Source organism: Cricetulus griseus, chromosome 3 (genome assembly GCF_003668045.3).
Source record: "Cricetulus griseus strain 17A/GY chromosome 3, alternate assembly CriGri-PICRH-1.0, whole genome shotgun sequence".
Lineage (NCBI taxonomy): Eukaryota > Metazoa > Chordata > Mammalia > Rodentia > Cricetidae > Cricetulus > Cricetulus griseus.
In genome coordinates, this window is record NC_048596.1 from 191,007,769 (window position 1) to 191,028,526 (window position 20,758).

The following is a 20,758-nucleotide window of genomic DNA, read 5'->3' on the forward strand; positions in this document are numbered from 1 at the left end:
TTGGTAACATGGTATATTTGCTCAGTTGGAAACAATTAGTTCTACATACTGTTAATTTTAATCATTTACTAGATGAAACATACAATAAAACTACCTGTACTAAAATTTGTGAGAACTTTAGATCTATTAAAACATATTAATAATCAATTGTTAGCTACATTTCTGATAAAAAATGTTTATTCTCATTACTTAGAAACGATAAACATTTAAAGTGTTAACACCCTCTGAATGCAGTGCATTTATAGAATAAACATTTTGCAAAAAGAAAAAAAGTGTCATGGATTCTGTTCTTTTGCCCAATAATCAAAGCCTTGGGGTTTCAATTTCTGGCTTAACAAGTTTCTGATTATGAGGGAGGGACCCTTCTTCAATAGCCTACAAAACTGCTAAAACCTATCTAGGTCCCTATGAAGTCAACCACTTAATTTTATATCCAACCCATATCCTCTGAAGAGAGCAATAATTTGCTATGAAAACTAGGGAGATGGCTCAGTGGGTAAGGGCTCTGGCTCAGCAAGCATAAAGACCTGAGTTCAAATCCCAAGCTACCACATAAAAAATCTAGGCATGACTGAACATCAGAATGCCTGTAACTGGAGCATTGAGGTGAGTGGCAGATCCCAAGAATTCTTACCAGCATGCCTAGCTATTTATGATAATATTGGTTGGCCTGTGGGCATGTCTGTTGGGCATTTTCTTGATTTATAATTAATGTGAGAATATCCAGCCTACTTCAGGTGGTGCTACACTTGGGCAGGTGGTCCTGTTCTATTTGTAGAAAAATAGGCTGAGCTAACCATGGAGAACAAGCCAAAAGCAGCATTTCTGCACTTTGGGTTGCTCCAGGTCCTGCCTTGGCTTTCTTCAGAGATAGACTATAAACTATCAGGTCTATGATAAAACAAAACCTTTTCCTCCAAGTTTGTTTTTGCCCTGTATAAGCAGGTTGCTCTTGGGATGTCTTCCTCAATAACGTCTCCAATTCATTTTTTGAGACAGTCTCTCAATAAACCTCGAATTCACTTTTTCACTAAACTAACTTGCCTGGGAGTAGTTGGATCCACCTGTCTCTACCCAGTAGGTATTGGAGTGACAGGCATATACCACCTTGATGATTTTCCTTTGGGGATTTGAACTAATGTCCTTGTACTTGTACAGCAAGCACTTTACCATCTGAGATAACTCTTCTAGCCAGAAACCCCCAATTAAATATGCATGCTCATTCTTTCTTCTATCTTTGGTGACCACTTTTCCTATAAAAACATTTCTTCTGTATTCCATATTTACAAAAAAAGCCTTCTCTATTTATGTGTGTGTGTAATGCAGTGAGTTCTCTATGGTACCAGACTTGCAGAAAATGTTTAATACTGAACCTGCTCTTTTGCTAGGGAGGAAAAGTCAATGGTCACATTAAGATTATTATGTTAGCAATGAGCCAGTAATGGCCAAGACTTGATTGGAGTCTCAGTGTAGCTTTAACAATGCCAAGGGCATAGGTGAATGTGTATAAATTCCATGTGTCTTTATGCATATCCTGATTAATTCATCTAGAGATGTTGGTATTTATTAGAAATTGTCTATGTTTAGAAAGTGATTTTTGCTGGACTTGGTGGTGAACATCTTTAATTCCAGTACTGGAAAGATAGAAACAGACAGGTCTCTGAGTTTGAGGACAGCCTGGTCAATGTAGCAAGTTCCAGGCTAGTCAAGGCTACAAAATAAGGTCCTGGGTTTGTTTTTGTTGTTTTATTTTTTAAGTATTTCTAACTTAATGATCTTTGTAGCACTCCAAGGCCAAACCACAAAATTAAGATACCAGAAGCTCTGAATGGCTGAATAACCACCAGCAAACTAGACAGGGAGGCCATCTCAAGCTGGTAGCTCTCTGAATAATGTGATTTTGTCTTAATCAATAGCCTGTGATTGCTTGAACTGCCAGCTCATCAGGAGAAGTTTTCTCCGTTTTTTTGGCAGTTGTAGTATTAACGGGGACTGAGAGTATCTGCACCATAGACCCCACATAAGTGCAGAAAGCTTGTTCTGTGCTAAGGGCAGACAAATCCAGGTACACATCAAGGATCCTTTAGTGATTAGTTACTAGAAAACTTTCCAGGTTAACTGGGGCAGATGAACTTCTTCAGGGCTCATTTTCTCTTTTGTAGAGGTGCATTATATAATGCCTCTCTAGGTTATTATGAGTATGGACTGAATCATTGTCCACAGACTGCTTAGCTGATACAGAAATACATGTGATGATGAAAGCTACTCTGGCCTCACTGCCTGGATTTTGTGGCAACACACGATTTACCAGGAGGGGAAGGAGCATTTGCATAGAAGGGAGATAAAAAGAGTCTATGTGCTAACTACCTATCTATTGGATGAGTTGTGTCCACTCATGCAATAGTGACAAGATTTTTATGGGTATATTCAACTTCTTTCTGATTGGATGTGAGGCCCATTCCACAGGAAGGAATTTGTGTCTAGTATTGTAACCTGATTGAAACCCCATGACTGGGGAAGTTTGAGGCATCAGTGGGGAATCATGTGCTATTATTATTTTGTTAAGTGGACTTACTGTGCTTCTCAAACAATGTTCTCAACATTTATGCTTTTTGTTCCTAGAAGACTGTCTTGGTCATTCTTCTTCAATGATGGAATAAAACTCCTTTCTTGAAATGAGAGGCATACTGCAGAGACAGATAACAGAGAACAGTCCAGCTCCTGAATAACACAGGGCAATGGATGTGGCATAATGGCCCAATGCCTAGTCATAAATAGAGGAAAAATCTTCAGACACTTATATCTTCCTCTTCAAGACTTAGGACATATCATGATAAGAGCTACAGGAAAAAAAAGAGCATGTCTAGTGAATTTCTTCAGGAATTGAAAAACCCTATCCTGTACTAAAACTCCTTAAGACTCAGGAAGTAAACAACAGCAAATCTCAGCAATTCTCTGAAGCTTACAAAATTCACAAAGTGCCTCCTGCAGAGTTATACAAGCAGTAAAAAAAATCTGTATCCCTGCCATTAAGCAATAAAATGTACTTGCTCAACCTGCTTATCAATAAAATTTGCTGTGCTTTACCTATGGGATTTTTGGAACTGTGCTGGCATTTCATTTTTCAGCTTAAGACAAGCTAGGTCATCTGGGAATAGGAACCTTAACTGAGAAAATGTCTCCATAAGACTGGCCTATGAGCAAGTCTGCAGGGCATTTTCTTAATTATTTGATTAATGTGGGACGGCATAATCTACCATTGGTGGTTCTACTCCTGGGCAGATGGTCTTAAGTTGTACAAAGAAAGCAAGCCCTTCCTACCTTGTAGAGCAAGCCAGGAAGCAGCACTCTTACTTGGCCTCTACTTCAGTTCCTGCCTCCAGATTCCTACCTTGAGTTCCTGCCCTGACTTCCCTTATTTGTTTTCAAATTTTAGATGTGTGTATGTCACATGTGTACAGGTGCCTGTGAAGGTGAGAAGAGGGTAGGAGATGCCCCGGAGCTGGAATTACAGGTGGTGTTGAGCCACCTCCTGTGGGTGCTCAGAACAGAATCTGGGACCTCTGGGAAAGCAGCAAGCTCTCTTACAACTAAGCCATCTCTCCAGCACCCCCCCACTTCTCTTCATGATATAATTTAAGCTGCACTATGAAATAAACTCTTTCTTCCTCAAGCTGATTTTAGTCACAGTGATTATTTTAAAACTTTAGAAAGCAAATAAAAGATTTTAATAGTAAATAAACACAAAAAATTAATGTTAGGATCCTCAAGTAAAATGTCAGCCATAAACACATTACAAAATGCACTCACACACATAGAGGAATAATATGGAACTTGTAGGAAAACATTGTGAACAAGACAGAAAAAGTACTAGAGATGTAAGTGAAGGAAAGCATGAGATATTGGCATCTAAATGGGTCTGACATCATCTCCCCTGCTTCCTGTGGGTGTTGATAAACTTAAATAGTCACTGTTGGATGAAGATATTGAATAAATGAATAAAAAAGACCCAAATGAAGGATAATCTGCAATGTGTTGTATCCTTCTGTTTTGCAAAGTGTTCCAAGTGTGATAAATTGGTTTCATAACACACACACACACACACACACACACACACACACACACACACACACACAAGGGCGCCCAAAAGATATGTTCTGTTTTGCTTTCTGTACTGTGATAAACACCATGACCAAAAGCAAACTGAAGTCAGAAAGGTTTATTTGGGTTATGCTTCCAGGTAATTATCATTATCAAGGGAAGCCAGGGTCAGATCTTGGAGACAAGAACTGAATGAGAGGCCATGGCTTTCTCTCTTTGAGTTTTATTAGGTTACTATTCTTATACACCCAAGGCCCACCTGCTTAGGAATGGTAATACCCACAGTGGACTAAGCCCTTCTTCATCAATTCACAGTCAAGAAAATAACCCATGAATATGCTTACAGGATAATCTGATAGAAGCAGTTCTTAAATTCAAGTTCCCATTTTCCAACTGTGTGAAGTGGAGAAGAGTAGTCATCACAGGTGATATTTCTTGAGCCAAATCTTATTTCAGTGATCTGTCCTCACTGGTAGATAAGGAAGTAGGAACTAAAAGTTTACTCTTATCTGCAATCACACCAGTAGGGCAGATCCTAGGTCTCCTGAAAGCAATGTCTTGACCTTGCTGACTTTGGACCTGATGTTATAGTCCAATCTCTGATACCAGATTCTAGCTCCCCTTTGCTCACCAGTTGTTTGGGGAGTTTGAAGGTAAGCATTTCTGTTTGAGTCTCTATTTTTGTCTTCCTTTCTTGACGTGATAAATCATGGGGAACTTTCTACTCAGAGATTTTATTACAATGAATAGGACATTCCCACATCAAAATTAGGAAGTAATGACAGAACAATTGTTATAAAATCCCTAAATATTAGGAAATTAAATAACATATTTCTCCATAAACAACAGGTAAAACAGGTTTGGAGAAATAAAAAAATATTTAAAAAAGTAAAATGAAAATGAAACATATCAAACTTCATGAGATAAAATGAAGCAACCTTTAGAGAGAAAATTTATGATATTAAATACTTAGGTTAGAAAGTTACGATGGGGGACAAGACAGATGAATTTAGCAGTTAAGAGTGCTTGCTACTCTTGCAGGGCACCTAGGTTTGATTCCTAGCACCCTCAGAGAGGATCACAGTTGTCTATATGTGACAGACATATGTGTCTATATGTGTTATAGGTGGCTATATATTCTATACTGGTCTCCATGGGCTCTTGCATGAGAGTGGTACATAAACACATAAGCAGGTACACACAAACAGTATCAATGTGAGCATGGTGGCTCACACCTGTAATCCCAGTGTTCAAGAGGAAAGGCAGGAGAATTACAAGGTGAAAGCCAGCCTGTGATACATACTGCTTCCTAGGATATTCTGTAGTACAGAGTGAGGCAAGAAAAGATAAAATGGTGATTTTTCCTCAGGACATTACAAAAAGTCAAAAGTAGGCAATTATTAGCATTAGTGTTGTTTCAGCATCCTTAGCTACAGGTGTGAAACAGAGAAAGCACACTGCAAGTGGTGTGAAACTTTGAAACTTCAAAGCCTACTGCCAGTGACACACCTCCTCAAATAAAGCTACATCTTCTAATCCTTCCCAAATAGTTCCACCAACTGTGAACCAAGTTTTCAAGTATATGAGGGGCATCCTCATTCAAACCACCACACTTTTGTAGTGGTTTGAAAGATGAATGTCCCCCATAGTCTAGAGCATTAAAACACTTGGTACCCATTTAATGGCACTTTGGTTGAGATTTACAAGGTATGGCATTGTTGGAGGAGGTATGTCACTGGGGGAAGCTTTGGGGTTACAAAAGCCTCATGCCATTCTCAGTGTGCTCTCTGCCTTCTGCTTGTGTGCAAGATGTGAACTCTCACCTGTTCCTGTGCCTTTGCTCCACCACCACAGACTCTAACGATCTGAAACCATAAAGCCCAAATTAAATGCTTTATTTTATAATTTGCCTTGGCTGTCTTGTTTTGTTGTAGCAATAGAAAAGAAACTAAGACACAGAGGTTGGCCAATATTTGTCCTGCTTAGTTTTTTATTGTCAACTTGACATAGTTTATAACAATCTGGGAAGAGAAGGTCTCTAATGAGAAATTATACAGATAGGATTAACCTGAGGCTATGTCTATAGGGGCATTACCTTGACTGATGTGGGAAGGCCAGTCCTCTGTGGGTGGCAGCACCTCTGTGAAGAGGTCCTAGATTACATAAGAATCTGGCTGAGCATAAGCCAGATAGAGCAATCCAGTGAGCAATGCCTTCTATGGTTTATGCTCCAGCTCACTAAGTTTCTGTCTGAATTCTGTGAAGGTTGGACTGTGACCAGGAATCATACACTGAAATAAACCCTCTCCACCAAGCTGCTGTTTGTTCTGGTGTTTATCATAACAACAAACAGCAAACTAAGGACTTGTCCCCAGACATCCCTCTTTGCTCTTGAAATAACTGAGTACTAAGATCCCCATGATTTATTAAGTCAAGAAACAAAGACAACAACAGAGACACAAACAGAAATGCTTACCTTCAAACTCCCCAAACAAGTTGGGAGCAAAGGGGTGCTAGAATCTGGTGTCAACACTGGACTATAACTTCGGGTCCAAAGTCAACAAGGTCGAGGCACTTGCTGTCAGGAGACCTAGTATCTGCCCTACTGGTGTGATTGCAGATAAGAATAAACCTTTAGTTCCTACTTCCTCATCTACCAGAAAGGATAGATCACTGAAATAAGATTTGTCTCAAGAAATGTCACCTATGATGCTATTCTTGGTTGTTAACTTCACACAGCTGGAAAAAGGGAACTTGAATTTAAGAACTGCATTTATCAGATTATCCTGTATACATATTCATGGGTTATTTTCTTGACATAAATTGAAGAAGAAGGGCTTAGTCCACTGTGGGCAGTACCATTCCTAAGCAGGTGGGCCTGGGGTATATAAGAAAAGTAACTGAATACATGTCAAAGAGAGAAAGCCAGTAAACTTGTTACTCCATTGCCTCTCATTCTGTTCTTGTCTCCATGTTCTGACCTTGGCTTCCCTTTATAATGATAATTACCTGGAAGCATAACCCAAATAAACCTTTCTGAACTCAAGTTGCTTTTGGTCATGGTGTTTATCACAGAAAGGAAAGCAGAACAGTATCTTTTGTGAGTGTGTGTGTGTGTGTGTGTGTGTGTGTGTGTGTGTGTGTGTGTTTTATGAAACCAATCTGTCACTCTATGGAACACTTTGAAGAACAGAAGAAAAAAACATATTGTAGATTATCCTTCATTTTCGAGACAGGGTTTCTCTGTGACTTTGGAGGCTGTCCTAGAACTAGCTCTTGTAGACCAGGCTGGTCTTGAACTCAGAGACCTGCCTGCCTCTGCCTCCCGAGTGCTGGGATTAAAGGTGTGCACCACCACCACCCAATCATGCCTAGCATTTTTATGTGAGTGTTTGCGTTTGAACTCAGGTCTTTATGCTTGCTGAGCAAGAGCCCTTACCCACTGAGCCATCTCCCTAGTCTTGATAACAACTTATTTCTCTTTTCAAAAGGATATGGGTTGGATATAAACTTAAGTGTTCGACCTCTTAGGGAGCTAGGTAGGTTTTTTAGAAGCTTTGAAGGTCTTTATTGAAGAGGGGTCCCTCCCTCATAATCAATAACTTGTTAAGACAGGAATTGAAACCCCAAGACTTTGATTATTGGTCAAAAGAATAGAATCCATGATATCTTTTTTTTTTTTTGGAAAATGTTTATTCTATTAATCCACTGCATTCAGAGGGTGTTAACACTTTAAATGTTTATCATTTCTAAATAATGAGAATAAACAATTTTTATCATAGATGTAGCTAACAGTTGAGTATAAATACTTTTTAATGGATCTAAAGTTCTCCCAAATTTTAGTACAGGTAGTTTTATTGTATGTCTCTTCTAGTAAATGATTAAAAAAAAACAGTATGTAGAACTAATCCTTTAAAACTGAGCAAATATACCACATTACCAACCCACCAAACCAAAAGCGCTTGCCAAGCAGAATAAATTACAAAGAAATGATAATTGCGGATTACAGAAATTATGCAGTGTTTTCAAAGCTCTTAAGAATTAACCAGTAACACAAACCTCTGACACTTAGGAGTTGAAAGATCAGTTTCATAGTAACAGAATTTTAACTTCCATTTACATTCATTTTAAATATATTACTATGATATTTATGTCACAATGGTGTTTTCCAGTGTCCAGTTTTAATTTGTATAAACATAACTCAATAATGTAAGGGCCAGTTCTTATTACTGTAACTATCCCTAAGCAGAAAAATAAATCACCACCCTACATACAACTATAAAAATGGCATGACTTCTAATAGATTGATGCAACATGGTTTTTCATATTTGAGCTGTTTTATAAATATCAGTATGTAAACTTGCCTATTTAACATATGACAACTATAACTTTATTCGCATCCATTTTTCTCACTTTATCTCAAAAATTTCTTGACTTGCTGTTTTTAGTCAGTGAATCCCAAACTGTATTTCTAGGTGGGGAGGGGAAAAGACGGCAAACACTGTAAAAAGAAAAAGAAGCCTCCCCAAATTAATTTTAAATTTTTCTCTTTTATATCATTTTAAAAAGTCAGTTACATTGCTTAATCATTCTTTTTTTTTTGAGGCAGGGTCTCTCACTAGGTAGTTCTGGATGGACTGAATCTCATGTAAACCAAGTGGGCCTAGAATTTAGATCTACCTGTCTTTGCCTCTGAAGCTGAGATGAAGATGTGTATGACTCCCAATCTAGAAGCACTTTTCTTATTTAACACCAATACAAATGAATTGATGGCAAGCCAGTACCATCCTGGGACCGAAATGCTAATTTCTTTGATAGAAGAATAAAATTTTTCAATAATCCATTATAACGTTTAGGTTAGATAAATGATTTGATTAAGCTGGTCAAAGTAGTGAGAAACCACAATCCAGGAAATCGTTGGTTATTTTGGTTCTGGATGTGAAGAATCAAAGAATAGAGACTAACAAACAAGTAAAAAGAAATTGTCTCCCATTTTAAAGAGGATTTAAAAAAAAAGCCACAGACAGTATGAACCTCTGAAATCTATTTGACCTATCCAGTATTCAGGTCTAGAACAGAATTTCTCAATTTCTTTTGAATCATCTCCATCCTTTTCTTGAATATCAGACTGATTGGTACTTACAGATTCACACTCAATCAGAGCTTAATAGCTAGATCAGTACAATACAATATTTTTGTTTTGTTTTGTTTTATTAGTTAAAATTAGGAACAAGCTTGCTTCACATGTCAATGCCTTCTCCCTCTCCCTCCCCGGAACTCTCCCCCTCCTATCCGCTTTGCAATACATTATTAGTAATGTCAAAAAACAAACTAAATTACAAACTACAAAAAGATATACTCAAGTATTACATTCAGTTTTCAAATCATTTACTAACAGCACAACAGATCTGGCTTCAATCACTTTGCACACACACACACCCAGAACAGACACCTCATCTACTGACCTGTTCTGCAACACAAGGCCATTTGTCAGAGATGGCATTTTTCAAGCAAAACTTTTAATAGATTAAAAAAAGGAATTTCTACAGGGCCTTGGTGGCCCACGCCTTTAATCCCAGCACTCGGGAGTTTGAGGAAGGCGGATCTCGGCGAGTTTGAGGCCAGCCTGTTCTCCAGAGCGAGTGCCAGGATCGGCTCCAAAGCTACACAAAGAAACCCTGTCTCAAAAACCAAAAAAAAAAAAGTAATTTCTAATTTTTATAGAAATGTTTCTTATTTTTCTCTCACTCCGTCATCTCCTATACTGAAAGATGTATAATATTTTTGTTTCCTCTCCCAAGCTAAATCTGAACACTCAAAATATATTCCAGGCAGAAATGCCTGCAAATTAAAATAAAAAACAAGAATAGAATAATTATATTTACATATATACATATATACATATACATACATATATATATATATTTATTTATTTATATTTATATATATTTATACTGATTGGAAACATCCAGCATTTGAAAATCACTTAGAGATGAATTTTGGGCTCGTCTTAAAATTCCAAAATCCATCATATTTAAGGACATACTTCCCATCTTTCCTGGCTACTTCCTCCCTTCAAAACAGTTCAATATAGGCTCAAGTTTAGCGGGAAGAGACAAGTTTCTGAGTAGTTTTTGTTATGTTTTGCTTTTGTTTTGGTGATCTGGGTGGCACGAACTGCTCTTTCCCTTAACATTGAGTCACTCCCTGAGGTGTAGCCCTATGGCTAAACTGGCATCTCTGATCCCTGATTTTTCTAGCTGCTCCACGGGGAATGGTATTGCCTCGAAAGACAGAATGATACTTACTAGCCCTTGTTTCAGGTTTCTCTTGTGTTTTTTCAACAGGCTTCTTGGGCGCTCCATTCTTCCTTTCTGGTGGGTGTTGCCACATTAGAAGGCATTTCCCTTAGCGTTTGTACAGGAACTGAAGCTGGTTCTTTAGGAGGCTTCCAACACACTTCAGTGTAAGTTAACTTTTGAGGTTCCTGTAGCACAGCTGTGTGTGTGTTTACCTTACTACTGCAAGGTGAAGCAGTGTGTGGCCTTGATGGCTTTGAAGTAGCTGCAGAAGAAACTGGTACAGTGATCTGGTTGATAACATCCTTTCGAAGTGAGGAATGCTCCCTTTGATTCTCCTCTTGCTGAGTTGTGCTTACTGCAGGAAGCTCGGCTTTACATGAAGGACTGGGATTTAAGCTGAGTTGCTGGGCAGAAGCACAGTCTTTCTGTTCATCCTCTGAATGCACTGGGAAACTAACACTCACTTCTTCAGTATCCTTTTCTTTCTTGACATCTTTAATGACATCAGACATTCTATTATCCAACACAAGTTCATCTGGCCTTCTTGATGAACATCCAGGAAAAGGAGGAACATTTGTAGCTACTAAGTCAAACTTTGGTGTTGAAGCCTTTGCTTCAGTTGTTGAAGGCTGGGGTCTTTCGATCTTGTCAGCTTCTCTTTGTCTTCCACCTCTGAAAAGAGTTCTCCTGCCTCTACCAAAGTCCCTCTTCTGATCCATCTCTAAAATGGGAGCATCCTTTGAAAGATAAGTTTGTTTTTGATTCCCTGTTACTGTAGGGTTATGTTGTTCAGAGTGAAAGTTCCTTGAACTAGATCTGCTCACTGGTCCATCCCCTAATGATACAGATCCTTCTGTTGAGTGTTCTGAACCACGGGATGACCTAAAATGAGGCTTCCAAGGATTGTTTTGGAATGGTGGGCAAATATTAATAGCAATATCATTTGTTTCATACGATCCTGGTGAGGTAAAGCCATTCACAAAACTACCAGTGTGAAAAGGAGCCGGCAGTGTTACATAGTAAGGTGCAGGACTTGGAACCCAAGACTGAGGCACAGTACTATACCCTGGGTACTGCTGATGAGTGTAATACACTGGCTGCATAAAGACTGGTGGGGGATATTGAGTTGGCGTCTGAATGGGTTGAGTATACATACTAGAATCCATTAATGGATAATCATTCTTAGCCAAAAATATAGCAGTGGCTTTTATCCTTGCCAAGATTGGCTTGCCCTGAAACGTTTTAACTTCTTCCCTTAAATATTGAAAAGCCTGTTGTGCATCTGTGTCTGACTGGAACGTGATATACCAGGTGCTGTTTTGTGCGAATTCACAGCTTATCACTTTGGGGCAGTTTCCATTTTTAAACAAAGCTTTAACTTCCTCTACTGGTGTTGTTTCAGGAATTTCTCTGAGAATTACAATACAACGCTTATGACTTGGTCTCACCTTCTCTCCCTTTTCATCAACTTGTACTAGAGGAGAAGATCTCAGCACTTCAAGAATTAAATCTTGATCTGTGGTCAGTTTTTTTATTTCCTCCAGGTTGGCAACTGTCGATATTGGAATGAACTGATTACCATCCATTTGAGATGTCAAGTAAAGATCCTTTGATAAATTTTCTCGGGAGAAACAGAACTCTAATTGTTTTTTCAGACAATCTTTTAAATCTTCTGTAGAAATTGTTGAGCTGCTTTCTCCTGAAACATCGTATATTTGGTAACTCAGATCTTCAGGTGCTAAAATCATTCCATCAGCTGACTCTTCCAAGTCTGAAGAATTCCTTGTTGTCTGCCTAGCAGGAAAATACATTACATCATATTCAGCTCCCCAGGGTCTTTCACACTGCTGGAACTCCCAATTGGCTTCCCAAATCGATGACATCTCTGGTCCTGGGCTGAGGCTTGCTTGTCGTTCTTGTTTTAAACTGTAAAAAAGATCCTAAAATTACTATCTAGCTTGAGGTTTTCTGATAAAGAACAAAGAAATTATGCTGCTTTGCCCCTTAGAAGTTGATACAAATGGGCCTGTCAATCATTTGAACAGCAAAACCAAAACCAAAAAGGGCTTCAAGAAAGTTGTCTGCTCTGGCTTGGTGGTGGTGGTGCACGCCTTTAATCCCAGCAATTAGGGGGCAATGAGGGGGGATCATTCTGAGTTCAGGATCAGCCTGATCTACATAGAGAGCTGCTGACCAACTGGGGCTATATAGTAATATCCTGCCTTAAAAACAAAACCCAAGGCCGGGTGGTGGTGGCACACACCTTTAATACCCGTACTTGGGAGGCAGAGGCAGGCAGATCTCTGTGAGTTTGAGACCAGCCTGGTCAACAAGAGCTAGTTCCTGCACAGCCTCTAAAGCCACAGAGAAACCCTTCCTACAAACAAACAAACAAACAAAAAAGCTGTCGGCTCAAGACAATTTAAGAAATAATATAAAGGGGCTAGAGAGGTGGCTCAGAGGTTAAGAACAATTGCTGCTCTTGCAGAGGACCCTGCTTTGGATTGCAGCAATCACATGGTGGCTCATAACTATCTGTAACTCCAATTCCAGGGACTCTGGTTCCGTCTTCTCACCTCCTTGGGCATCAGGCATGCACATGGTATGTACATACATACAAACATACATACCTACATAAATGCATACATACATATGCAGGAAAAACACTCATTTGCATAAAATAAAATAAGAAAGTCTAACAAGTAAAATAAAATAAAGAAAATGACGCTCACGTAATTATACATGTGAACCAAAGCAGTGGTTTCTTTTTATAGTATATTTCCTCTTTAAATTCCCTATATAACAAACCTCTTCTTTAAAATACAAATTTCTATTGAGACACTATTTCTATTTATTTTCTTGATTCAACTCTGACAGATACAGCATTGCTCAAAGAAGGCAGAAATTTATTATAGTTACTTTAAAGATATATTTCTATTATGTGTGCCTGTTTATGTGTGTATACATGAGGGCAAGTGCCTGTGGAGGCCAGAAGAGGATATCAGAAGCCCTGGGACTGGAGTTCCAGTGGTTGTGGGTTGCTCTGGTAAGTGCTCTTGTCTACTAAGCCATTTTTCCAGCTCCAAATACATTGCTTTTAGCTTTCAGACAAACAGAGAAGTTTGAGGCTTGGCCAGGGTCGTTTACCTTATACCCTTATATGTGTCATTGATTAGAATCTGGTGACAAATAACTGGAAACCCTAATACAGAAACTCTCCAATGTCTTGGAATTCTCATGCTGCAACCATAGTGACTATTTTTGATTGTGGGCTGATTGAAATGGTCTCAGGTAGCCCAGGCTGTATTTGTACTTGTTACTTAGTGACGACTAGCCTTTTTCTTCTGATCCTTCTGCCCCTGCCTCCCTCCAGAGTGCTGGTACTACAGGCATCTGCCACCACACCTTGCAACAGAGTTAACTGCTAAACTATGACACCCTCCCTTTCTGAGAATGAGGACTACACGGAATTAAATCAACCCCCTCACAGCGGACTGTTGAAACTGTCTCACAGCAAAATCCACAGGGCTTCTAGCTTTTGTGTCATGGTTTTCCCTAAATAAGACTGCCACAGGTGGCAGGGAGAGAAATTAGGTCCTTTCTCTTCCTAGTTTGCATAGCTGTAAACAAATACATTTTCAATTATGTATTTCTGTTTCCTAATTTCTTTTGGAACACAGGAAAAGTAAAACATTGGATTTTCTTTTCTAACTGAGACAGGATTGTAGTGACCTTTTGTTTGTAATCTAACAAATAAAACTTACCTGAACCACAGGGAAACAAAGCATCCAGCCACTAGAGAATTCTCACCACCAATGCTCAGAGTGGAGGGGTGATCTTGTCCTGTGCATCTCCAAACTGCACTGCTCCTCAGACTGCCAAGGCTGCACTGAGATCCTGCCTTATATTCCTCTTTAGTGCTGGGATTAAAGGTGTGAGCTCTCTTTCTCTTTTAAACTAATTAACTCAAGCCGGGTGTTGGTGGCACACGCTTTTAATCCCAGCACTCTGGAGGCAGAGGCAGGCAGATCTCTGTGAGTTTGAGGCCAGCCTGGTCTCCAGAGCAAGTGCCAGAATAGGTTCCAAAGCTACACAGAGAAACCCTGTCTCGAAAAACCAAAAAAAAAAAAAAAAAAAAAAAAAAAAAACCCACCTAATTAACTCATGTATCTCAGGGTGGCCTTGAACTCACAGAGATCTATCTGCATCTGTCTCCTGAGTGCTGGGATTAAAGGTGTGGCCACCACAGCCTGTATTCAATGGCTAATTAGTGTCTTAGGTGTGTGACTAACCAGTAGCTTAACTAAGCATTCTGATCTTTAGGCAAGCCTTATTTGTTAGGTTACAAGCACAATATCACTACATTTCCCCTTTGTGCCTAATATAAAAAAGAAGGCTATAACTAATATAAGAAAAACTATCTACAATGAGTGCCATAACTAACTATATCTGATATATAAGGCAATAATTACATCAACATTGTCTAATCCATTTGCATTGGACAAATTCAGAAAAAATACTCCCTTATTTATTCTATCTTGGTGAGTTCAAAGTCATGTACCTAATTTACTTGCAATCTTAACTTGCATTACCATCCAAAACTATCTTTGGACCTCTTTACATCTCTCAGTGCAGTCTAGGCAGTGTGAGTAGTAGAGCGGTTTGGAGATTCAATCAAAGGACAGGATCGTCCCTTTGTTCTGAGCATTGGTAGAGATGAGACTCTCTAGTGGCTGGCTGCTTTGTTTCTCTGGTCTTCAGGAAAGTGTTATTTGTTAGATTACAAACAAAATATCACTACACAGGACCTCACTACATAGCCCCTAGCTAACTTGGTACTCACTATGTAGGCCAGGCTATCTTCAAATTTATAGAGATCAGTTTGTGTCTACCTTTAGAATGCTGGGATTAAAAGTGTAGCCACTGTGCCTTGCCACTATCCTTTTTTGTTTGTTTTATTGTTGGCTTTGGTCTTAGATAATCCTCCCACACTCACATTGGGTGTTTCAATTCATGTACACAAATGCCTATTTCTGAGGCAGGAAAATACGAAATTATGGAGGAGGATCCAGAGATCAACATATAAAAGACAGCAGAGAAGGAAAGACTGGGAGCCCTTAAATTACCTGAGCTTCAATCAACCAAAAGAGCATGCTCAGAAAAGCCCTGTGAACATGGGAGAAGTGGGTACTATGTTAATGGTCCATGAAAGTTTACTGCAGATTTTGTTTTAGCCCTTTTCCCTTTATTGCTCTTTTGGAGGAAGACCATAGGTTGGGGCCTGGTACAACTCCAAGCTGCTCTGAATCACGCTCCTAATAAATGACCCCTTTTCCTGTAATAAATGTGTGTCTCTGTAAAATTTAATATAAAGAGGTACAGGGACCTGGAAACTCCAGACTCAAATTTGCACCTGTGACATTCCTAAGGTCACAATGACTAGGAATTTTCCCTAAAAATCTTGCTTATTATTATTATTATTATTATTATTATTATTGAGGTGGGGACTCTGTAGCCCAGGTTGACCTGGAACTCTTTGTGAAGCCCGGTCTAGCCTGAAACTTGCTGCAATCTTTCTGCTTTAGTTTCCCATGTACTGAGATTACAGGCGAAAGCCACCACTCTAAGTTTCAACATATCTTTTCACTAGCCAGAAATGCCAGGAAGTTTCCCAGACCTCATTTTCACCAGAAAACCAAGCTTGACTTTATAAAGACTCATGATTTAATTTAAATCAGGTCTGCAGTGTGTTTGGGCAGGGCGTGTCAACATTATCAACTTACTGGTGTTGATGAATTAGAGACCTCTGGCACCAGTGATACCCTAGTAAAAGTTGTGCCTCTTATATACTGGAAGATTTTAGTTTGCTAAGAGAAAAAGTTTTGAAAGATTTTAGTTCACAGAGAGAAAAAGTTTCCCACAGGCCTTGGCCCAGGACAAGAAAGTTGGCCCCAACCCGAGGGCAAACAAACAATCCTTTTTGGGTCACACCTGGCTGGCCAACAGACAATCAAGGACTTTTCAGGGTACGTTCTATGGTTTTTCTTTATAAAAAAGCAGGTCTCTAACATGAGATCATACTTTGTAATCAATCACTTTGTGCCCCTTGCCTGTGTGCTGATCTGCATTTTTTTCCTGTATAAGGAGCCTGTAACCTTTGCTGGGGTGTGCAGCTTTCCCGATATTGCTGATACACGAATGCACATTCGTTCAATAAACCCTCTTGCTTTTGCAGCTCTTGGTCTGGTTTCTGCGTCTCGGGGGCTCCTTGGGATCCTGAGACCCTTAGGGGTCTGGGGGGTCTTTCAATACCTCTGTTTTTTTGTGTTTTGTTTTGTTTTTCTTTTTTGTTTTGGCGTGGTGTCAAACTTATTCAGCTCTAGTGAGTCCATCTTATCACAAATTCCTAGACAGTGAAGAAGTATCACTCAAAAAAAAAAAAAATTCAAAGGCAGACATTGCTGCTGGGAAGTAGGCTTTAAAACATGGGCAGATGGAGCCATCTGGCTTGCAGCTTGGTAACCACATGCTTGGAGGTTTAAAATATCCATATTTAATAACCACTGTGATACAGATGTTTTTACAGAAACAAGCCAGTGTTATGCTCTTCTTAAGGTTACATTTTGAGGATGCTGGCTTTCTCTTGAAAGCATACAAGTTCATTATCATCTTACTCACCTCCTGACAGATCCTCCTGACACCTCCTGACAGAGACAAAACTAAAAGGAAGTCCAGGAGCCAGACATGATAAAGAAATAGAGGAAGGAATAAAAAATTAAATAAATAATAAAAAAGAAAGAATAAATAATAAGTGCATTGTGAAGCTAAAATTGTAAGTGACAAATGTGGCATTTTTAAACTATCAAACTATTGTGATTTGAGTGAGAATGTCCTCCGCTAGATTCATATGTTAGAATGCTTGGACAATAGTTGGTGTAACTATTTAAGAAGAATTAGTTGGTGTGGCTTGTTGTAGGAGGTGTGTCACAGAGCTGGCTTTTAGGCTCCCAAAGTTCCTACGGTCCCTAGTATGCTCTCTGCCCACTACTTGTGGATCAAGATGTAAGCTCTCTGCTGCTGCTGCTTCTCCAACTGCCTGCCACCCTGACTTTGCTCCACAATCACAGACTCTTAAATATCTGAAACCTAAACTCAATTAAACTCCTTCTTTTATAAGTCGCCTTGGTCACGGTATTGTTACCGCAACAACAGGAAAATAACCAATATACTAAATATAAATATTCCCTTTACCTTTACCCACAGATATATCTTGATGGTCCTGTGAAATATTTCTTTTGTACACTGTGAAAATTTGTCACTCAGATTGGTTTAATTAAAAAGCTGACTACCCCGTAATCAGACAGGAACTATAGGCAGGGCTGCCAAACACAGAGGAGGCTGAGAAGAAGAAAGCTGGAGTCAGATGCAGAAGGAGCAAGATATGCTGGAAGACAGACACGTAAAGCCATGTGGCAGCAGATAGATTAATAGAAATGAATCAATTAAGTTGTAAGAGCTAGTAAGTAACAAGCTGAGTAAGTATCAGCTGAGTATTTATTATTAATAATAGTTCTCTTGTGGATATTTGGGAGCAATCGCTGGGACACAGGAAACTTCCCTCTATACAATGGGGTTATATTTTTATTTTGTCATTGCCAGGAGTTAAACACTCTACTTCTGAACTACAGTCCCAGCTGATGCCGGCATATTTTACTCCTCTGCCTAGAAACCCCCAATTAAATATGCATGCACAGTCGTCCTGCTATCTTTGGATCCCCCTTTTCCTATATAAAACATTTCTTCTGCATTCTATGAGATAGTGGGGGCCAGTTACAGTCAAACACCCACACTTAGAAGTGTATTATATTATTAGCTACTTCACACTAGTTTGAAGCTTGGAGGTATACTGTGTATTAGCTACTTCACACCAGTTTCAAGAAAATACCCGAAAGAAACAACTTAGTGGGTAAAATTTGCTTATAGTTTCAGAGGACTTAGCAGATAAAGGTTGGGAAGGAATGATGGGGCAGATCACATCACTTTTCATCAAAGTGGACATTCTAGTTTGCTTTCTGTTGCTGTAACAAGCCCTGGGAACAAAAGCAATGTTGGGAGGACAGGTTTATTTGTCTGATACTTCCAGGTCACAGTCAATCATTGAAAATAGTTGGGGCAAGTGCTGAACAGGAATTGAAGTAGAAGCCTTGGAAGAACACTGCTTACTGTATCACTTGTAGCTCTTTTATATATAGTCCAGGACCACCTGACCAAGGGATAGTTGCCCTTGCATTGAGCTGGACCCTCCCCAATCAATAAATAATCAGGACAATTCCCTACAGATATAGCCATTGCTCATCAAATCTGGGCTCCTCCTTCTTCCCTGGTGACTTTTGGTTGTGTAAAGTTGTTATTAACAACTAACTGGAAGAGCAAGTTAGGAAGCAGGATTTATGGCAGGGTGATGGGACAGTAGATCCAGCCAACTCCAGGATAATACTTGGAATAGACATTCCTTGACCAGTTACCCATCTCCTCCAACAATTTACCACCTCCCAAAGTTTTCAGAAACTTCCAAAATGGTACCACCAACTGGGAACCAAGCACTCAAATCATGAGCCTGTAGGGACTGCTTCAGGATCAAATTACAACAGAAGGACACTATACATGGCACCAAAAGTGGGTTGTAGAAGAGGCTTTGGTTTGAGAAATCCAAGGTCAACATAAGCCCTCATTACTTGAGTAGAGGCCAGAGGTCACCAGAGAAACCAAGACTTTTCATTAGAACCCTATTCATCTTCTCTTCACAATTAGGGGACTTTGTGATCTCACTTCCTATTCACATCAGAGGAGTCAGTAGGCTAAGGTGAGAGATGAATGGGTAACCAGAGGTGCAGTAGATTAGCAATAGCAGGTTCAAAATCACAGACATTTGAAAAAGTTTAGGATCTCATAGGAATCAAATAGGAGAGCAGTGCTGTTACAAGTAAGTGATTTGGAATGAGGAGATGCCTCAGTGGTTAAAGCCCTTGCCATGAGAGCATGAGGACCAAGTTGGATTTTCAGAAACCACAGAAATTTATGGTGGGTGTGGCACCTTTCTGTAATTCCAGTGCTGAGACAGGGATCCCAGGAGCAAGTTGTCTGGCAGACAACAGAGACCCTGCCTCAATGAATAAGCAATTGGATAATCTTTTTATCAACGTCAGGCCTCCTCAAGCCTGTGCACATGCGTGTCCACATACACATGTACACTTCACACACATACACATATGGAGGGGAAAAAAAGACCCTAAATGTTGTTTTCAGTAAGTTAGCTTTTCACTGTATTATGTTCAGGGAAGTGTGTCTGCCCCTAAAGACTATGGAGAGGGAGGAGCTATCTCACAGCAATGATCATTTTTAGGACCTGAAGACAAAAGCAACACTGTCAGTATCCCTAACTCACCCATAAAATATGCAGTCTTTTTATAGAAGCAGGTATTCTCTCAGTCCTGGTCCAGAAGTTTTCTCTGTCACACAGCCTTGGGAAACAAGTTATCAGTAGGGCATGTTTGGGAAACTTCCTTCAGCAAGGACAAGCTGAAGGGTAGGATTTGGGTTGAGGATATAGACAGGATTCCTGTCAAGTTCTTTAAAAGCCTACTTTGTGAGTTTGTAATTAGGTAGTGCCTATGAATGAGAGAAGCCCATCATGCTTGGAAGACCATTCTCTCTAATGGAAAATCTAGAGAAATGAGAATTTGTACTTTTTGTATCTTTGGAGACATTGCCTCCTTTTATAGTATAGGCTGGTGTCAGACTTGTGTAATCCTTCTGTTTTAGCCTCCCAAATTCTGGGATTATAGGCGTGAGCTACTGCAGGTGTCTAGACCTTGTATTTTTAAGTTCTGTACAGTATAGATAGTTTTTAAAATGTCGAGTTTACAAGCACAATGAAACTTGTGAATGGAAAAACCCTGATAGTATTACGTCGGATATTTACTCTCACAGGTGTGTCCATCCTGAGGTTCATGTCAGCATGTGGCCCAGGATAATACTAAACACGGCCCAATACAAAAATAGTAAACTTCAAATATTGTGAGATTTTTCTTTTTCCTTTTCAAAATTTGAGCGGTTCTCCAGCATAAATTTTGTATATGACAAAGTCACAGTATCGAGTCTCAATGTTGACTGAGCATACACACCTGCAAGCGAAGAACCTGGAGCCCAGGACAACCTCATCAGAACCCTTTCTTTTTTGCTGTACTTTAAAGCCCCGTTGAGCCTGGACTACATTTCCCAAGATACCCCATGGCTGGGACTCATTCAAGATTGGGTAAAACAATGAGGAAGTGATTTCGGGTCGCCCAGCAACG

General features: G+C 39.5%; 1 protein-coding gene across 1 annotated transcript; it reads right to left on the bottom strand.

Annotated features, from left to right (window-relative positions):
- Positions 1-10,075: 10,075 nt before the first annotated feature.
- LOC100757320 (la-related protein 4-like) lies at positions 10,076-12,231 on the bottom strand. The gene is given in 2 exon segments (XM_035441462.1): positions 10,076-10,468; positions 10,470-12,231. Coding segments are annotated over 2 exon segments (2,010 nt in total). The 5' UTR covers positions 12,215-12,231; the 3' UTR covers positions 10,076-10,203.
- Between the last annotated feature and the right edge of the window lie 8,527 nt (positions 12,232-20,758).